General features: G+C 48.8%; 1 protein-coding gene across 1 annotated transcript; it reads right to left on the bottom strand.

Moving 5' to 3' along the window:
* Positions 1-229: 229 nt before the first annotated feature.
* Positions 230-5,441, bottom strand: LOC104075187 (homeobox protein NANOG-like; the record flags this gene model as incomplete). Its single annotated transcript, XM_009575610.1, has 3 exons — positions 5,180-5,441; positions 1,657-1,931; positions 230-319 (listed from the first exon to the last, which is right to left on the bottom strand). Coding segments are annotated over exons 1-3 (546 nt in total), but the record flags the coding sequence as incomplete, so codon positions are not given.
* Between the last annotated feature and the right edge of the window lie 9,087 nt (positions 5,442-14,528).

The following is a 14,528-nucleotide window of genomic DNA, read 5'->3' as shown; positions in this document are numbered from 1 at the left end:
TGAGGAAAATATTTTTTCTCTGGAAGCATTTCAGTGGCATAGTCAGCCCATTGCTAGGCTACCTACAGAACACGGAGAGTCGTGCCAAGTCTGTGCCTCTGCGCTGAACAAACCAGAAGGCAGGGTACGCTGATACTTGATGCTTAAGTTCCCCCCGTGAAGGAAGTATACCACAGGACTTATCTGCCCAGATAGATGCGCCATGCTGAGCCATGTGCTATGTTCTTACTTGTGTGAGGCACTGAGCCCGTTCAGTCCACAGGCTATGCTTCTGGCACCTTTTCAGCTTCATCCTCCGGTTCTGGAACCAAGTCTTCACCTGGGTGGGGAAGGGAGAGCAGAGAAAAGATCAGCAAAGGAGAGGGAAGAGCAAATGTTATCAGATTTACAAGCAGCAAAGAGTGACCAGATGGCATAGATATATGGGCAGCAGCAGATAAAGCCCTTTAAGAGCTCCCTGGGGTTGCTGCCAAGGGGAGATGTCTGTCTAGCAGCCTCAGCAGGTGGCTAGTGCATCTGCATGGTGGGGGGAGGGAGCAGCATTACGGCCACAGGACAGTTATAGCTGTGACAAATCGACTCATTTCAATCATGGAGATGAATAACTGGTACAAATTAGACCCACCCAGGTCTCTACAAGCCTCCTGCGCTACAGGCAAACTTGTAAGACACTGTTTCTGCACGTTTGTGAGAGGAGAGGGGAGGGGCTTGCTCCTTGCACCCAGCAGCTCCCAAATTCAAAGCTCCTTCCTGGGGTGAATTCCAGAGCCGTTTCCCCCCAGGGCTGTGTCTGCGCTGTGAGAGCAGCCTTTGCAGGGATGTGGATTGAAGGAAAGAACTGATCGCCCCACCCGTCTTGTTCCTGACAGAACCAGTTCAGTGTGTGTGTGTGTATGTGTGCACCTGCAATGCACATGCAACTTTTTTAGTCCCAGGGCATCCCCGGACATCCAGGCCATCATGCCGAGCTCTGAGATCCAAATTCCAGGCAGATTTTGGACTTGTAACTGCAAGCACTTGTGCCCCATTGCCCAGCCCCCTCTGATTACGGAAAGCATCATTTGAGCCAGCACCAGTTCACTACACGCAACCTACCTGGAGATCAGCAGAGGCCCTGAAGGGCTGCGACGTATGAACCTAGCAGTACCCACATGGAGGGGGGAGCAGGTGTCAAGCAGCCAGGCAGTGCTGAGTGCGGGACGTTATTAGATATTGGACAAGATCAGCCCTGGGAAACGTTAGCAATAGCTTTCAGCACGTTGCAGCCCTGGGATTCAGAGAACTGATGCATGCCAGGGTTTCTGTGAAGTTCACCAGTGCATGGAAAAAGTCTGTGAAGTTCTGTCAAGCCCAGGGTAGAGGCTGTTTATGGTAAACAACATATTCATCACTGCGTTTGCAATTCTACTACAAGCATTGGCAACAGTACCCTTAACTGACCCCTCACTGGGGAGGCCCCAATGAGGTGCCACCGACTCTCGGTCCCCCAGAAGCGCTTCTGATCTCTGGGCATGAAAAGGCAGGGGAGCAACTGTTAGCTGGCACCTTTGCCTCTACTCTCTGCTGGGGACTCATCTCTCTATCCTGTCACTGCCTTATGTGACCATTCAGCCGCTGTGTGGCAGATATACCATGGGTCAAAGTCTCCGTGTTCACCTGCTTGTAGGTGAGCCCCAGGGCAGCAGCCAGCTCCCGGATCTGCTGGGGGCTGAGGTACTTCTGGCTCTGGAACCGCTGGTGCAGGGTTTGCAGCTGCTCCTTGGAGAAAGCTGTCCGGCTCTTGGCCTTCCTCGCCCCCTCCCTGCCATCTTCTCTGCCCTTCCGAGACTTAGCCGTAGGCTGTGGGGATGAGGATGCTGAATGTGGGCTGGTGGCTGAATCTGGTGTGAATTGGCTGAAATTCCCAGAACTGGACGAAGCTGGGGATACTTCTAGAAATAAAAAGGCAATGGGAAAAGGTATAAGACATAATGCACAGCTGTATGGGTATGAGCATGCTCCCTGCCTGCCATAGAGCTCTTTGCCTACCAGACAGGGAGTTTCTTGAAGCAAAGGCTTGTGTCACCCTCCTTCCTTCATGGATCTGTGAACACAGACGAGCCCACTGACGGCAACCAGCTTCCCAGCTCAGCCCTCTGGGATGCCCGCCGCTCCCTTTTGCCAGGTGGAAAAGTCGAGGCAGGGAGGGGAGAATGGCGCACCTTGGCTCACAGCGTTACTATCCTCCTCCAAAAGGGCCCGGTAATATTCCGGCCTCAGTGTGGTGTGAAGAGGCCTGGTCATGACGGCAAGCATAGCTTTGGGTTGGTGACTGGGCTCCCGAAGACTGCCTGCCCAGCAGTCTCAAGGCTCTTGATAGACAGTGGCAAAGCAACCTCCAACCAGAGGGTATGGTGGGGCAGAGCAGTCGGTGCTTACAAAGATGGGGCGGCAGGTCAGTCAGGCCTTGGATACTGGCTCACTCCTGTTTGCCTGTGGCTCCCGCCCCAGACTCTCCCTTCCTGCTCCCCCCTTTTTTGCTGGGGCCCCCTGCCACAGACTATCCCACTGCTGGAAACGTGTAGAGGTGGAGGGACCTATTTGGCTGAGGGGGGCTTCTGGTGAGGGAATAATGAAGGAGAGAAATTTGACATGGAAGTGGGGAGGGAGAGAGGAAAGGTGGATGTGTGCGACAGGTGAGAAGAGCCAGTAATCCTGTACCAGGGACATGGGGGACAAAACTCAAGAGCGCAGAGGAAGGTGTCCAAGCCCCTTCTCATTTGTCCCAGTACATGTCTTAAGGGGTCTCTGCTGAGGACAAAGTTGAGATAAAAATCTAAAGGAAAAACTTCCTAAACAGTCTGGGCTACTAATCCAGACAAAAGCTGCCAAGATGCAGTGTCATTCAGACTGCCTGAATAGGAAAATGCTAACAAGAGAGATTACCCCAGCACCGTTCTGTCAGGTGCCTGGTTGCTGAGACCTCTGTGGGAGGCTGAGACCTTCTCAGGCCAGCCCCGACTGAAGGGCTGTGATGCCAGTCTCCCCCCTTTCCCATAACTGCAATGATAAATCTGTCCATCCCTCCTTCCTCCAGCTGCTCCTCTGCAAACCCTTCCGCATGGTCCATTCCCTCTCCTATTACTGACATTTCAGAAAGGGGTGCAGTGGATGGGGCAGTGCCATTTTCAGTACACACCTTCTGACTACTGAGCCCAACCAATAGCTCACAATATCCTTCCCAGTCACCCTGAGAGCTGTGACTCTGAAGCCCACTGAGACACCCTCCTCAACCTCCCAAATGTATGTCCAATGCAAAGCACTGACGCCTTCCTGAGGAATGGCCCCATTCACCCTACCAAACCCTTCCTTCTTCTGTCCTAAGCTGAGAGGCTACTAAGCAATCATTCAAAAGCCTTGAGGTGTTGTTGGGCCTCAGAAAGGTGGCCATGTCTGCGGTATCTTTTCCTCTGTTACCCTCCTGACAGAGGCACATCTGTCTTTGTGGTGCCTGCCACTCTAGGGTTGCCTGCTCTTGTAGGCCTGCTCTTGGCTATTTCCTATCCCTAGGGGATGGTAACCACCCAGAGCACGGGCTGTGTGGGGAGGCAGGTGTGTAGTGGGGCAGGCTTCTGGTGCTGGGGAGCAGGGCCATGAGGATTACAAAGGGATTCTGCCTACAAGGAGAAAGGGGCTGTCAACAGAAGAGGTGCAAAGGCCTGAGATGTTATGTGCATGGGGGTAGGCTGCAGAGCCTGAGAGGAAGCTGAGCATCTGCGATCTGGATGCACAGGAAGCTAAAATTTCATCTGGGACCGCAGGATGCTTGGCTCCTGCAGGCTGTGCAGTAAAAACCTTATAGGTAGGAAATGAGCATGCTGAGAATGTGGGCTTGGAAAATAGGAAAGTCTTCTCTTAGACAGGAGCCACGGCAAGACACCGTAGAGCTAAAGCTCCCACATGTTCCTGCTCGGCCTGTCATCCCAAACCCCATGTAGTTTACCACCTGCAGCTCGAGCTCAAGACAAAGGTGCTCCCTCTCCCATGAGAAGAGAGTGAAGAAAAGAGGAAGCAAGAAACACAAACAGCAATGCAACAGACATAAACATGAAAACCTAAGACAGACCCACTCCCACAAGCCCTTGACATCTGTAGGCCTTTGCTTCCACGACTGGGCTCTCTCTGTAGAGAGAGGCACCAGAGGAGAGTGTTTGAATATGGGTTTTAAGTCTATATACCAGACCCATTTGGAGGCATGAATGAGTCAATCTGCCTGCTGTCTTTCTGGAGCAGGCAACCTGCAGAGAACCTAAGCCTTTCTCCAAACTACATGCCAAGTAGCCACATGCCAAGTAGCCACCAGTTACTCTGCCCAAGCCTGTAGCTCGCTATAGCATCTGACAGCTTGAAACCGGCACTCCAAAAGCTCACTTTCCTCCCACCCATTAACCGTACAACCGCTGACCATACAATGGGGCTGGGCGAAAACCTGCTTTCATCAGCTATTCTGTTGCCACTCACCGGAGTGGGAGAGGAATGGCAGGAGCAGAAAATGCCACCACGGTAGGGCCTGGGACTTTTTTGGAAAGAGGGAAAGGCAAGGCAACAAGAGCACGGAAAGGAGAGGGAAACAGAGAGAGGAAAATGGAAAACTAAAAGAAGCAGAGAGTTCAACGCTGCATTTAAAGGCAGCACATTTCCCAGCACAGTGATTCAGAGCATGCCTTAGCTCAAGTTTAATGAGCACATGAAGGGCACAAAGAGTTTGTAAGGGGATAAGGGATACCACAAGCAGAATTACCTTCAGGATTTGTTTCTCTCCATAGCACACATGACAGCACTTGACTAAAAGGAGGCCCAGACATTCCTGCCCCGCGAGCCATGAACTTGCATGAGACCATGTTGTCACATTGCCCTTCAGCCCGGAGCACAGACCTACCAGTGCCTGGACTCTGGCAAGCTCTGCTGAGGTTTCGGAAACTGGTTCACAGTCACCAAAGAAAAGTAGCATGGAAAGGTGGTGTGACTGCCCAAGGTCACCCACCCTCCTTGCCAACCACATTGCACTTTGCCCAGCTCACATGTTAGGAAACCAAGGCAGGCAGAGAGAAGAATTTGCTCAAGGTCGTTAAGCGAGTGGGTGACCTGGGACCACAGGTATCCTGGGGATCAGCTCTAGGACTTAGCTGAAACACCTTACCTGCCGTCCGCCTCTTCCCTCCTGCCTCCGGAGACTGACTGGCACTGGTGGCTCCGGCCGGCCCAGCCGAAGCGGGGACATGTCCTGCCTCTTCCTCCGAGTTCCAGTAAAACTCCAGGTACCCCATGCCAGTCCCGCTGGGGTAAGCCTGGTAGGGGGGCAGAGCCAAGTGTGCACACATGGGGGGCAGATGAAGGGGTGGTTCCCCCACCTTCCAATAGATGCCACCTCCACTTGGGGGGCAGGTCTCACCAGCAAGCTGAGGTAGCCCCGAAGTGTAGACAGGGTGTTACCTTTATAGCTGGCTATACCCTGCCTGGGACTGCAATATCCACCATCCTCCGCTCCTTGAGGCTCTTTGTCATGTTAAAGAGGCTGATTGGCGGGGTGGGGACAGAGCAGGGTGGAGGGGGGGAGAGAAAGCCACACATGGCATCAGGGCTAAAATATGTCCCTTCTGAATTCTTCCCATTCTGCAGGTTCCTCAGTCACACCTGAGCAGGGGTATGATCCAGAGCCTCAGGAAACCTCCTGCTTGCTTCTTTGGGCTCAGCTCAAATCGCCCTGTCACAAAATAATCCCATGAGCGCCGATGTCCTGTAGAAGAGAGCTGTTCACTGCATTGGGAGAACAAACCCCAACCAATCTCTACCACATGAGAGTGGATGGGAGGTAGATCTGGTGTTGAGCTGCACAGTACCATGCTGAGGAAGCCCAAGCCCTGGCTCCAGGTTATGGGGAGGGTTCTGAGACCTTTGCTTCGTGGCTTGTGTCACATTGACACCCCTACAAGACCCCCCCACACATGCACACACCCTCCCGACCTGGCAGCACTTCCCACACTCTTGGTGCAGATGTCAGAGACAGAGGAAGAGGGACCTGGGGGCTAGAAACTACATTTTTTTGAAACTGAGAAGGAATTTCCTTCACACAGGCATTTGAGGGAGCCAGCTGAAAATGTATCTGGCCCATCTTCCACCTGTCTGTTCCAGAGCAAGCTCAGAAACACTGGACAAGTCACATGCAATACCAGATCTCATTTTGCAGAGCAGACTCAGAAATCTCAGCTGACTGGTCTACAGAGGGACAATCAGCAGAGACTTTGTCATTATGGAAGTAGGAAAAGATTTAGTGCAGATGAGGTCCACAGCTAACATATTTGCTCCCCCATGGCCTTTCAAAGACACATTTCATTTGCATAGTCTTGGCTGTGGCCTTTGCCAGGCTGTCCCAGGCTGTCTGAAATAAAGAAGATGAAGTATTTCCTTTAAGGTAGGGTTAGCTGATGTTTGCTGACATATGGCCCACCCAAGGGGACAGGCACCTGCAGAGCTGTTCATTAAATAACTAAAGGTAAGTGAGTGAGCCACAGAATTCAGCTACGGGCCTGCAGGTTGGTCTGCTCTATGGGCTTGCTCCAGTTCCTTCCTCTCAGGAGGTTTTGCTCTGCCTGTGTTTAGGAAAATTTTAGTAGTTTCATCTCGAGAGACATTGTGAGTCTCTAGCTAATGTCTGTATTTCTCAATGCACAGAGATAAGCCGCAGAGTTAATTCAAATATTTCTTGCTAGAACCAGCCCTGCCTTGGCACCAGGACATGTGCGTGTCTCATGTCAGAAGCTCAGAGCTGAGGGTGCAGATCCACAGAAGTATAAAATTATTTAATCTGGACTGTCCCTGCACCCCTCTGTGCCTCATTGCTCCACAGGTGCTTGTCGGTGTCTTCTTCCCAAGCCTGTGCTAGCACACAGTACCTGCCCAACAAGCCAGAGCAGGGAACCTGCTTGTTGTGAGAGTGTTCAAGTATCAGCAGGGAGCAGAAACAGGCACGTGGGGGTGAGCAAGACCATAGGAAATAGGATTTAGATCAGTTTAAAAGGATGTAGAGCTCCACTTCTACCAGCATTTCTGCTGCTGCTCTGTGTCCCATGGCAGGTCCCGGCTTCCCTGTCTGTAGAGCAGAGGCAACTTGGGAGCATTCTGAGAACCCTGCATGGGAAGCCAAAAGGAACTTCAGGCCTGTGAATGAACCTGAAAATCAACACAGCTGCTCTTGAGCCGTCGTGGGCAGACTATTCAACTCACTTGCCACACCACAGCACGATTCTGCTGCTTTGGGACCATCTACTTTCCATGAGGTGCAGACTGGAGGGAACTAAGGGCCTGGCTAGGGTCTCTTTAACTTGGCGTTCAGTATTAGGTTTTCTTGTTTGCATGAAACACTTTTCTATGCCTACAAACTGACCTGTCTGCACAAGAAATGCAGTTTTAAATATGAAATTCACTTGAAAAACTTAAAGCGAAAAAGGACTTGTGAGCACATCTGCCCCAATAGAATCCCAAGAACATCCTGAAGATGGCAATTACTCTGCAATAGACTCTGGTGGTTTTGGCTCATACCCCACTTCTGAATTATTCCATGTTTCAGAGCTGCAGTGCCACAAGAGCTCAGATGACAGTCCCTCATATCTGCCCTCAGTCCCTATCTAATTAAGCAAAGGGAGAGACACCAATGACATGAGCTATACAAAGCTTGGGACCCCACTGGGCAGCTCCAGTGCCACCAGTCAAGGAGAATGACATGTACTCCTTCCTATTCTTGTCTGGCCTGTTACTGTATGTTGGTGTTCAAGTTTTCATGGCCTTAGGTGCAGTTAGAAAATGAAAACAAGGTAGTAGGCCTGGAGGATATCAACATATCTTCTAAGACTGTTTAATTTGAAGACCTGGCAGAAAACATGGCAAAGATCTGGGGTGCTGGCATTAGTGGCAGTGGGTATCTGTGGCTTCACCGTACTTGTTGGGAGTCTCACTGGCTGACGACTTCGCACTTGATCTCCTTGATTTCAGCTACTTCTGAAGGTGTCTGGGACCTTTCTTGCAAAGTGCCCAGAGGCCATAATAAACTAGGATAGTCACCTGCATTACAAAGTCCCGCTGGGCAGAAGCTGGGGAGGAGGGTGGTGCTGCCCCTGGGAGCAGAGCCACCCGCCCGACTGGACCAGTGAGTGGGGCAGCACAGAGGGAGTCACTTCCCCGGGGCGGGAGGGGGACTGGGAGGCAGAGGAGCTGAAGGAACCTCAGGCTCACCCCCCATGGCTTCAGAGCAGCACCATCTCTTATCTCCCCCGCACAGCACGTGACACAGCCTGTGGCACAGGGAGCAGCGCCCTAAAACCAGCACTGCAGGCAGCTGACAGATGTGGCTCGGCATCAAGCTGAGCCAGGACCCTGCTTGGTTTGGTACTGTGTTATTCCAGGCTGGGCCCAGCTACTCACTATTATCCCACAGTGATCTCCATGAGAGCCTTTCCAGGCTCATGCTCTTGGCTCAGAGGGCTTTCTAGTATCTTAACCTTTATCTGTTCTTCTGTACCATGAAGCTGAAAGCACACTCCGATAAAAAGAGGGTAAATTCTTCACAGGCACGTTAGTAACATGATCCTTCATCAACAGCTAAAAGTCCTTTGCTTTCTCTGAGATGGCACTGAACTGTGCAACAGTACAACAAATTAAACAGTAGCTTGTAAATGACCAGGTTTCTCCATAAAGGCAGTGAGGTAGGAAGACTAGTAGTTAGAGAGACCATGCCCTGGTCTGTCCCCATGCCCTCCACGATGTGGTTGTAGCTCATGTTGACTTGCCCAAGATAGCCACAAACTAGTGAACACAGCTGCTGCTGACAGGGTAAATCCAGTGACATAGGAGGCAGGAGAGGCTGCAGAAACAACCTTGAAAACTAGGCTGAGATTATGGACATCATTCAGAAGATGCACAAGCAGAGCAGAAGATGGTGAACATGCTCATGGAAATGGTTTCTGTAACTAGCTCCTTTCACAGGCACAGTCCATGTGGTTGTGACAACTTGATTTTCTTATAACAATCCCTGCCTAGCCATGTTTTGTCACTGCCCCAATGTCTTCTACACCTTTCATAGGTGACCTCAGCAAAATCATCCTTCTAGGCAACAGCTTTTGATTTGTTTGGGTTTTTTTTTTTTGCTTCTGCTTTTCACTGAGGTTTTAGGTAATAAATTACCTTTCAGACCTCTTCATTTGTCACTTGCTGCTTTTTTCTCCTAAAAGAGGAATCAGACAGGGTCAAATGGGAAAGCTCAGATCTGGATGGACCTTAGTCTGAGATGTCTGTGTTCTGGCAAAGTGTCCCATGACAGCTAACACGCAAACAAGGCTTGCCGTGTACAGCGTGGATGTAACTGAGCAAGAACTCAAAGTTAAAGCTGACAGCATCCTGACTAGGCTCAGATGTTCAGTCACAGCTTGAGCGCTTGTGGCTCATCTCTTGTTGGTGTATCCCTGCCCAACAGCCTCTTCGGTGAAGATACAGCTGATGCCACCAACGGGAGTATTGCTACATCTGCATTCGGGCTTAGCTGGCCGAGCTGTGGCAGTTTGGGCTGCAATAGTTTAGAAGTCCGTATCGCTACCACTATACCAGGAAAATGGCAAGTTTCTTGGAGGCTTGGTCTCACCAGACCCCACTCGGGCGGGCGCGTGGGGAGTACCTCTCCCCAGGGGGACCTGCGCTGGCAGGCTCACTTGCTGCTAGCTAGCAGCAGGCCAGCACCTGGCCACCCTCCGGAGGCTTTCTGGGCCATACAGTCACTTTCTGCGACTAGTAATATTGGCAAAAAAGTTGGCTTTTAAAAAAAGTATGCTTTCAGTCTTGAACTTGTTGAATGTGGTTTTGGTTAAGTATTCAAAGATAGTTAGTGTGGTTGTTTTAAGAAAAAGGCTTTGACGGTCTTGTTTTATAGTATTTCTCCTTTCTTTGAAGCCTTAAACAAATGCCCTGCTTTGAAGATTTGCAGGGGTTTTGTGATTGACATTGATAGTAATGGCTTAATCTAAAGACATTTTTAAAAGCAAAAAAGTGGAAAAGTAATACAGTTTGAATGATAGGAAGCAAAGTAGCTAAAACATTCCCACATTACAACATTCCCACTCTGTTTGTTTGTAACTTGGACTTGAATTTACTTCTCTTAAAGCACCGTATTTTTCTCCAAAGACTTTTCTTTTTTGGTGATTGATCATTTTCTACATTTCTTCTTTGCTTTGGGTGAGACTGTGCTGTAATCTAGTCAGATCCTTGTGTTTGCCTGTTCTCACAATGGCCTTGTCCTCCTTGCAAATACTGTTAATGAGTCTGTATCAGAAAAGGAGGTTTTTCCCCCCCTAACACATACTGTTTTGCTGTATTGAGGATAGGCAGTGGAAAGGAAAACTCATAAACATGCTGCTGGTTTTTGGTTTTTTTTTTTAATGTGTGTCCTGCTGGGATGAAATATTTCTGAAAGGAGTAAAATAGATTCCCAGTGTGAGAATATAACCAAGTTTCAGTTAGGTAATAAAAAAGAAAAAGGAAAAGGATTCCCTTTCTCTTCTTAGGCTATTCTGGGCCTAGAGCTAAATAGGGTCAGAGCTGGTACTTCACTGTGCATAGCAGCCATCCAGAGCCACAAAGAAGTAAGTTAAGACCTCTCAGGGCTGGAAGATGTAAGGGGAGCTATGGTAACACCTACCTAAAAAAGACTGGGGGAGGGGCCAGGAAGTCTGCAAACCTTAAATAACATTCATCAGTATTTCCTAGCTGTCCTCCATTTTTCTTTCTGTAAATGTAATTTAGGAGTCAACTTCCCATGTTAAGTGGTTTTGGTTCATGAAGGAAGGGAACTGTCTGCAGAGGCCCCTTCTCTTAAATTATACAAAGTAACAAAAGCCCAACTTATTTTGCTGCGCAAAATTTTTCAGTAAAATCAACAAAAGGTAAAAGTGAAAACCTGTGCCACGCACACACATATATATATTTAAATCCTCTCTCTCTCTCTCTCTTTTTAAATCTGCCCAGTGGAAAAAAATGTAAGGGCCAAGAAATGAATGGGCTTAGTTTTCAACAAAGCAGTTTAGGACAAGCTGTTGATCATTATCATGAGATGGCTTTTTCTGCTCCTATATCCTTCCTGAAGTCCTTCACACAGTGAGGCCCTCCAAGAGAAGTGTAACCTGACCATGATGCCAAGATGAAGTGAAATTGGAAGAAAAGAACTCTGCCAGCATTACCAGCACTCCCACAGTCTCCTGGGTCTCACCTTTAGGATTTTACTTACCTGATCTGCTAAAAAAATTGTGATGAGAGTAGGCTGAATAGAAGGCCCTGGACAGTGTCACCATGTCTACCACTTTCAGCCTCATTCCAACATCTCTTGAAATGTAGTGGATGGTTCCTCTACTCTCACCAATCGTTCACAAAGATTTTTTTATTTACCTTCTGTCTCTTGACTTCATGTTTAAAAGGCATCTGTGTTAACTTGCCAAAGCAATTTCTCTGGCTATATGGCTACAAGCTTATGGGCAGTGCGCAAGTACAGCAAATTCTCGGCCAGCCTGAGGCTGCTGAGTGTTTCCCACTTCCCAAAGTGCCTGTCCATACAATGTGTGTGCCACCAGCAGAAAGTGGTGCGAGAGTCCAGCATCAGAAATGGAAGGTGCGCTTTCCTCCTTCGTTGGTCTTCCTTTCCCTTTTTTTTTTCCCTACTCAATATGTGTTTTTTCTTTGAAGAAAGAAGTTCATATATAAAGTAACAGCAAGGTTATGCTCCAGGTCCGTCATGGCTAACTCCCCTAGAATAATGGATCTTAACTGTTGTTAATGTTATCTGTGGTATATTTTCTCTCCTAAAAAGAAAGGTGATGAGGGATTTTTCTAATACTTACTTTTTTAGTACTTGAACTGTTTCCCCTTCTCTTTAATAAAAGCTATGAAGATTTTTAATGGTAGTTATTGCCATGGCACCAAGCTGTCTGAGGTCTTGAAATCTCAAATCTTGTTTAACCATTTCATGTAATGCAGAGCATTTTAATCAAAATGTAGACATAGAGAAAAACATTCTCCCACCACTGCAAACCCCACTTGGTCCTACAGAGATGTGGTCCCTATGTGACCCCCCGGCCTTGCTCCTAGGCAAACGTTCCAAAGAATTCCACTTAAGCCCAGTTTGCAAAACTGTGGGTCTCCATGGCCCCTCTTCCAGCTCAGCTGTCAATACTAGAGAATCCATCCCACTCATCCAGCCCTTTGATATTAGGCTTGTGACCAAGATATTTGAGGTAGGCTAGGCTCAAGCTAGGTTTTCCATGCTCCTTACATGGTTTTCACGCATCCTGCTTCATGACCAGTAGATCAGTGCACAGTCTCATAAAGGAACAGTGAAAGAGTCCTCAATATCTTGTGAGCATGTGGCACACAAGTAGAGGATGAGCTGGTAGGGAAATCTGCCCACAGAACAAGGCAGGAGGAAGAGAAAACTGTGTTGGGACACCTCTGCAGGGGTATAAGATACAGAGAGAGCAGGTGATGGATTTTGGCAGGTGGAAGAAAGTTAGAGGTTTCTCAGTTGCATTAAATGCAGACAAAAGCTGTCTTAAGGGGCTTATAGGTGCTGGAGCATCAAACCTTACAGACTCTTTGACATATCTAAGAGTGGGAGAAGAATGCAATGTGCTCCTTTTCCAGTCACCCGTTCTGATATCTGGGATTCCACCAGCCCCAATGTGCCAGGAATTAAGTCTCCCCAGACAAACAGAGATAACATAGCAGAGCTCTGATCAAGGGACTGATATCAAAGGAGCAAATCTCTCAGCCCCAGGGATGAATCATCAGAGCAGTTTATTCCAACCTTTTCTCCTCCTTTCAAGTATCAGGTTCAATTGCAGCAACAGCAGCACAAAAGGCTTCGTCATTCTAGGTGCTGCAAAGACAGGGAAAACACAACCAGGAGGAATGGAATTCACAGGTGATACAAGGCTGGGAGGGTGTTGCAAATACCACAGAGAACAAAGAAGTAATGCAAAAGGAACCTATCTTACTTGGGCAGGGAGGAAGAAGGAAAGATGGGGGCTAGTCATGCACCTGGGGAGAAAGAATCCCAGAGGTAAGTAATCAAAGGGAGATGTCTAGAAAGCACAGCATGAAAAAAAAAAAAAAAAAAGGACAGGCAAAAGAGATGCATGTTTGCCAGCTGAGGTATGCCAAATTCTGGCAACAGCAATACTATTTTGCAGCCATGCAAACACTTGACAAATATCCATATAATCTCATTTTCAAGGATGGGGAAACTGAGGCACCACATGGGCTCAGTAAAGGACCCGTTATTGTGCAGCATTGGCCACACCTTGGATGGGCAGAAACACCAGGTTGTCAGTGCAGAAAACTTTTGTCTTAAAGCCAAAAGGCTCTAAGTATTATGCACAGTTAAGGTGAGATTACACGAAGACAGTTACACTCTGGTTTGTGTGCCCTGCAAAATGAGGGGGATGAGGAGAGGGAGGCCCCAGGGAAGAGCAACAGGCACAGGAGTGTTATAAAACACAGCTTCTCTCTGCCAAGTGAGTATCAAACCAGAATTGCAACATCTCATCCTCTCTGCTTCTCAGCAATCTGTGTATCTAATCTCTGTGTACACGTAGGGGGAGATCTTTGCTGCCAGCTCCACTCAGGCTGCGCTTCCCACAAAGCAGGTGAGGACAGGTGAAAAGGGCTGAACTGGCAGACACAATGCCAGAGACGGGGCTGTGATGAAAGTAAATAAGGTTGCGTGTCACTTCAGCTCTGCCAGTTCTTCACAATCATCTCACCTGTGTACCAGCCCACTCTGTAACAGAGACGAGGCGGAGGGCCAAGCCAGGTCTGGTCCTCTGCCTCATCACCATTAGTAAGAGTTATGTTGGATGATCCTCCAGCAGGCTTTACCAGGGCATCAGTCACATCATTGCTGGATCTTAATAAGCAACACAGGGGGTCTGCTTCCCCCCGTGAGCTGTGTTAGCTCTGCAGGGCAAACAGGAGCAAGACTCTCAACTCTGCAGAAAAAACAATTGATGTTTGAAGCCTGTAGCTCTGGCTCAGGTGCACACCAGGAGCCGCAGAAGTGCTGCTGAGCCATAGGCTGGTTTGGGTTGTGGTTTGGAGTTTAGGGGTTTGGGGGGGAAGGAAGGGGTTGCATATTTTGTGGGGTGGTGGCAGGGCATTCGCGTTTCAGAGTAGCCCTGTGCTTTGGCATGTCAAGATTTACCTCTGTGAGCTACCAGTTGCTCTAAAAAATTGTTACTGATAATTACATTGCAGATGAATCTAAGCTTTGCAAGGAGAATTGCGGAGTCGGGGTGGATGACAACTATTTATATGGGTTATTTGCTAAGGGTGAGGCACCTGGGAAACATACATGCTGCTAGTGTGTTGCCACAACCAGGCATGTTTCCATGCTGCAGACAGGGTAACACAGAGTCAGCACCCTCCAGTGAGGCAGCACTTGGCAGCTTGTGTTTCCCTCT

Source organism: Fulmarus glacialis, unplaced genomic scaffold (assembly GCF_000690835.1).
Source record: "Fulmarus glacialis isolate BGI_N327 unplaced genomic scaffold, ASM69083v1 scaffold9794, whole genome shotgun sequence".
Taxonomy (NCBI): domain Eukaryota; kingdom Metazoa; phylum Chordata; class Aves; order Procellariiformes; family Procellariidae; genus Fulmarus; species Fulmarus glacialis.
The sequence above is the reverse complement of the archived record's forward strand: the minus strand, read 5'-3'. Positions and strand labels throughout refer to the sequence as shown.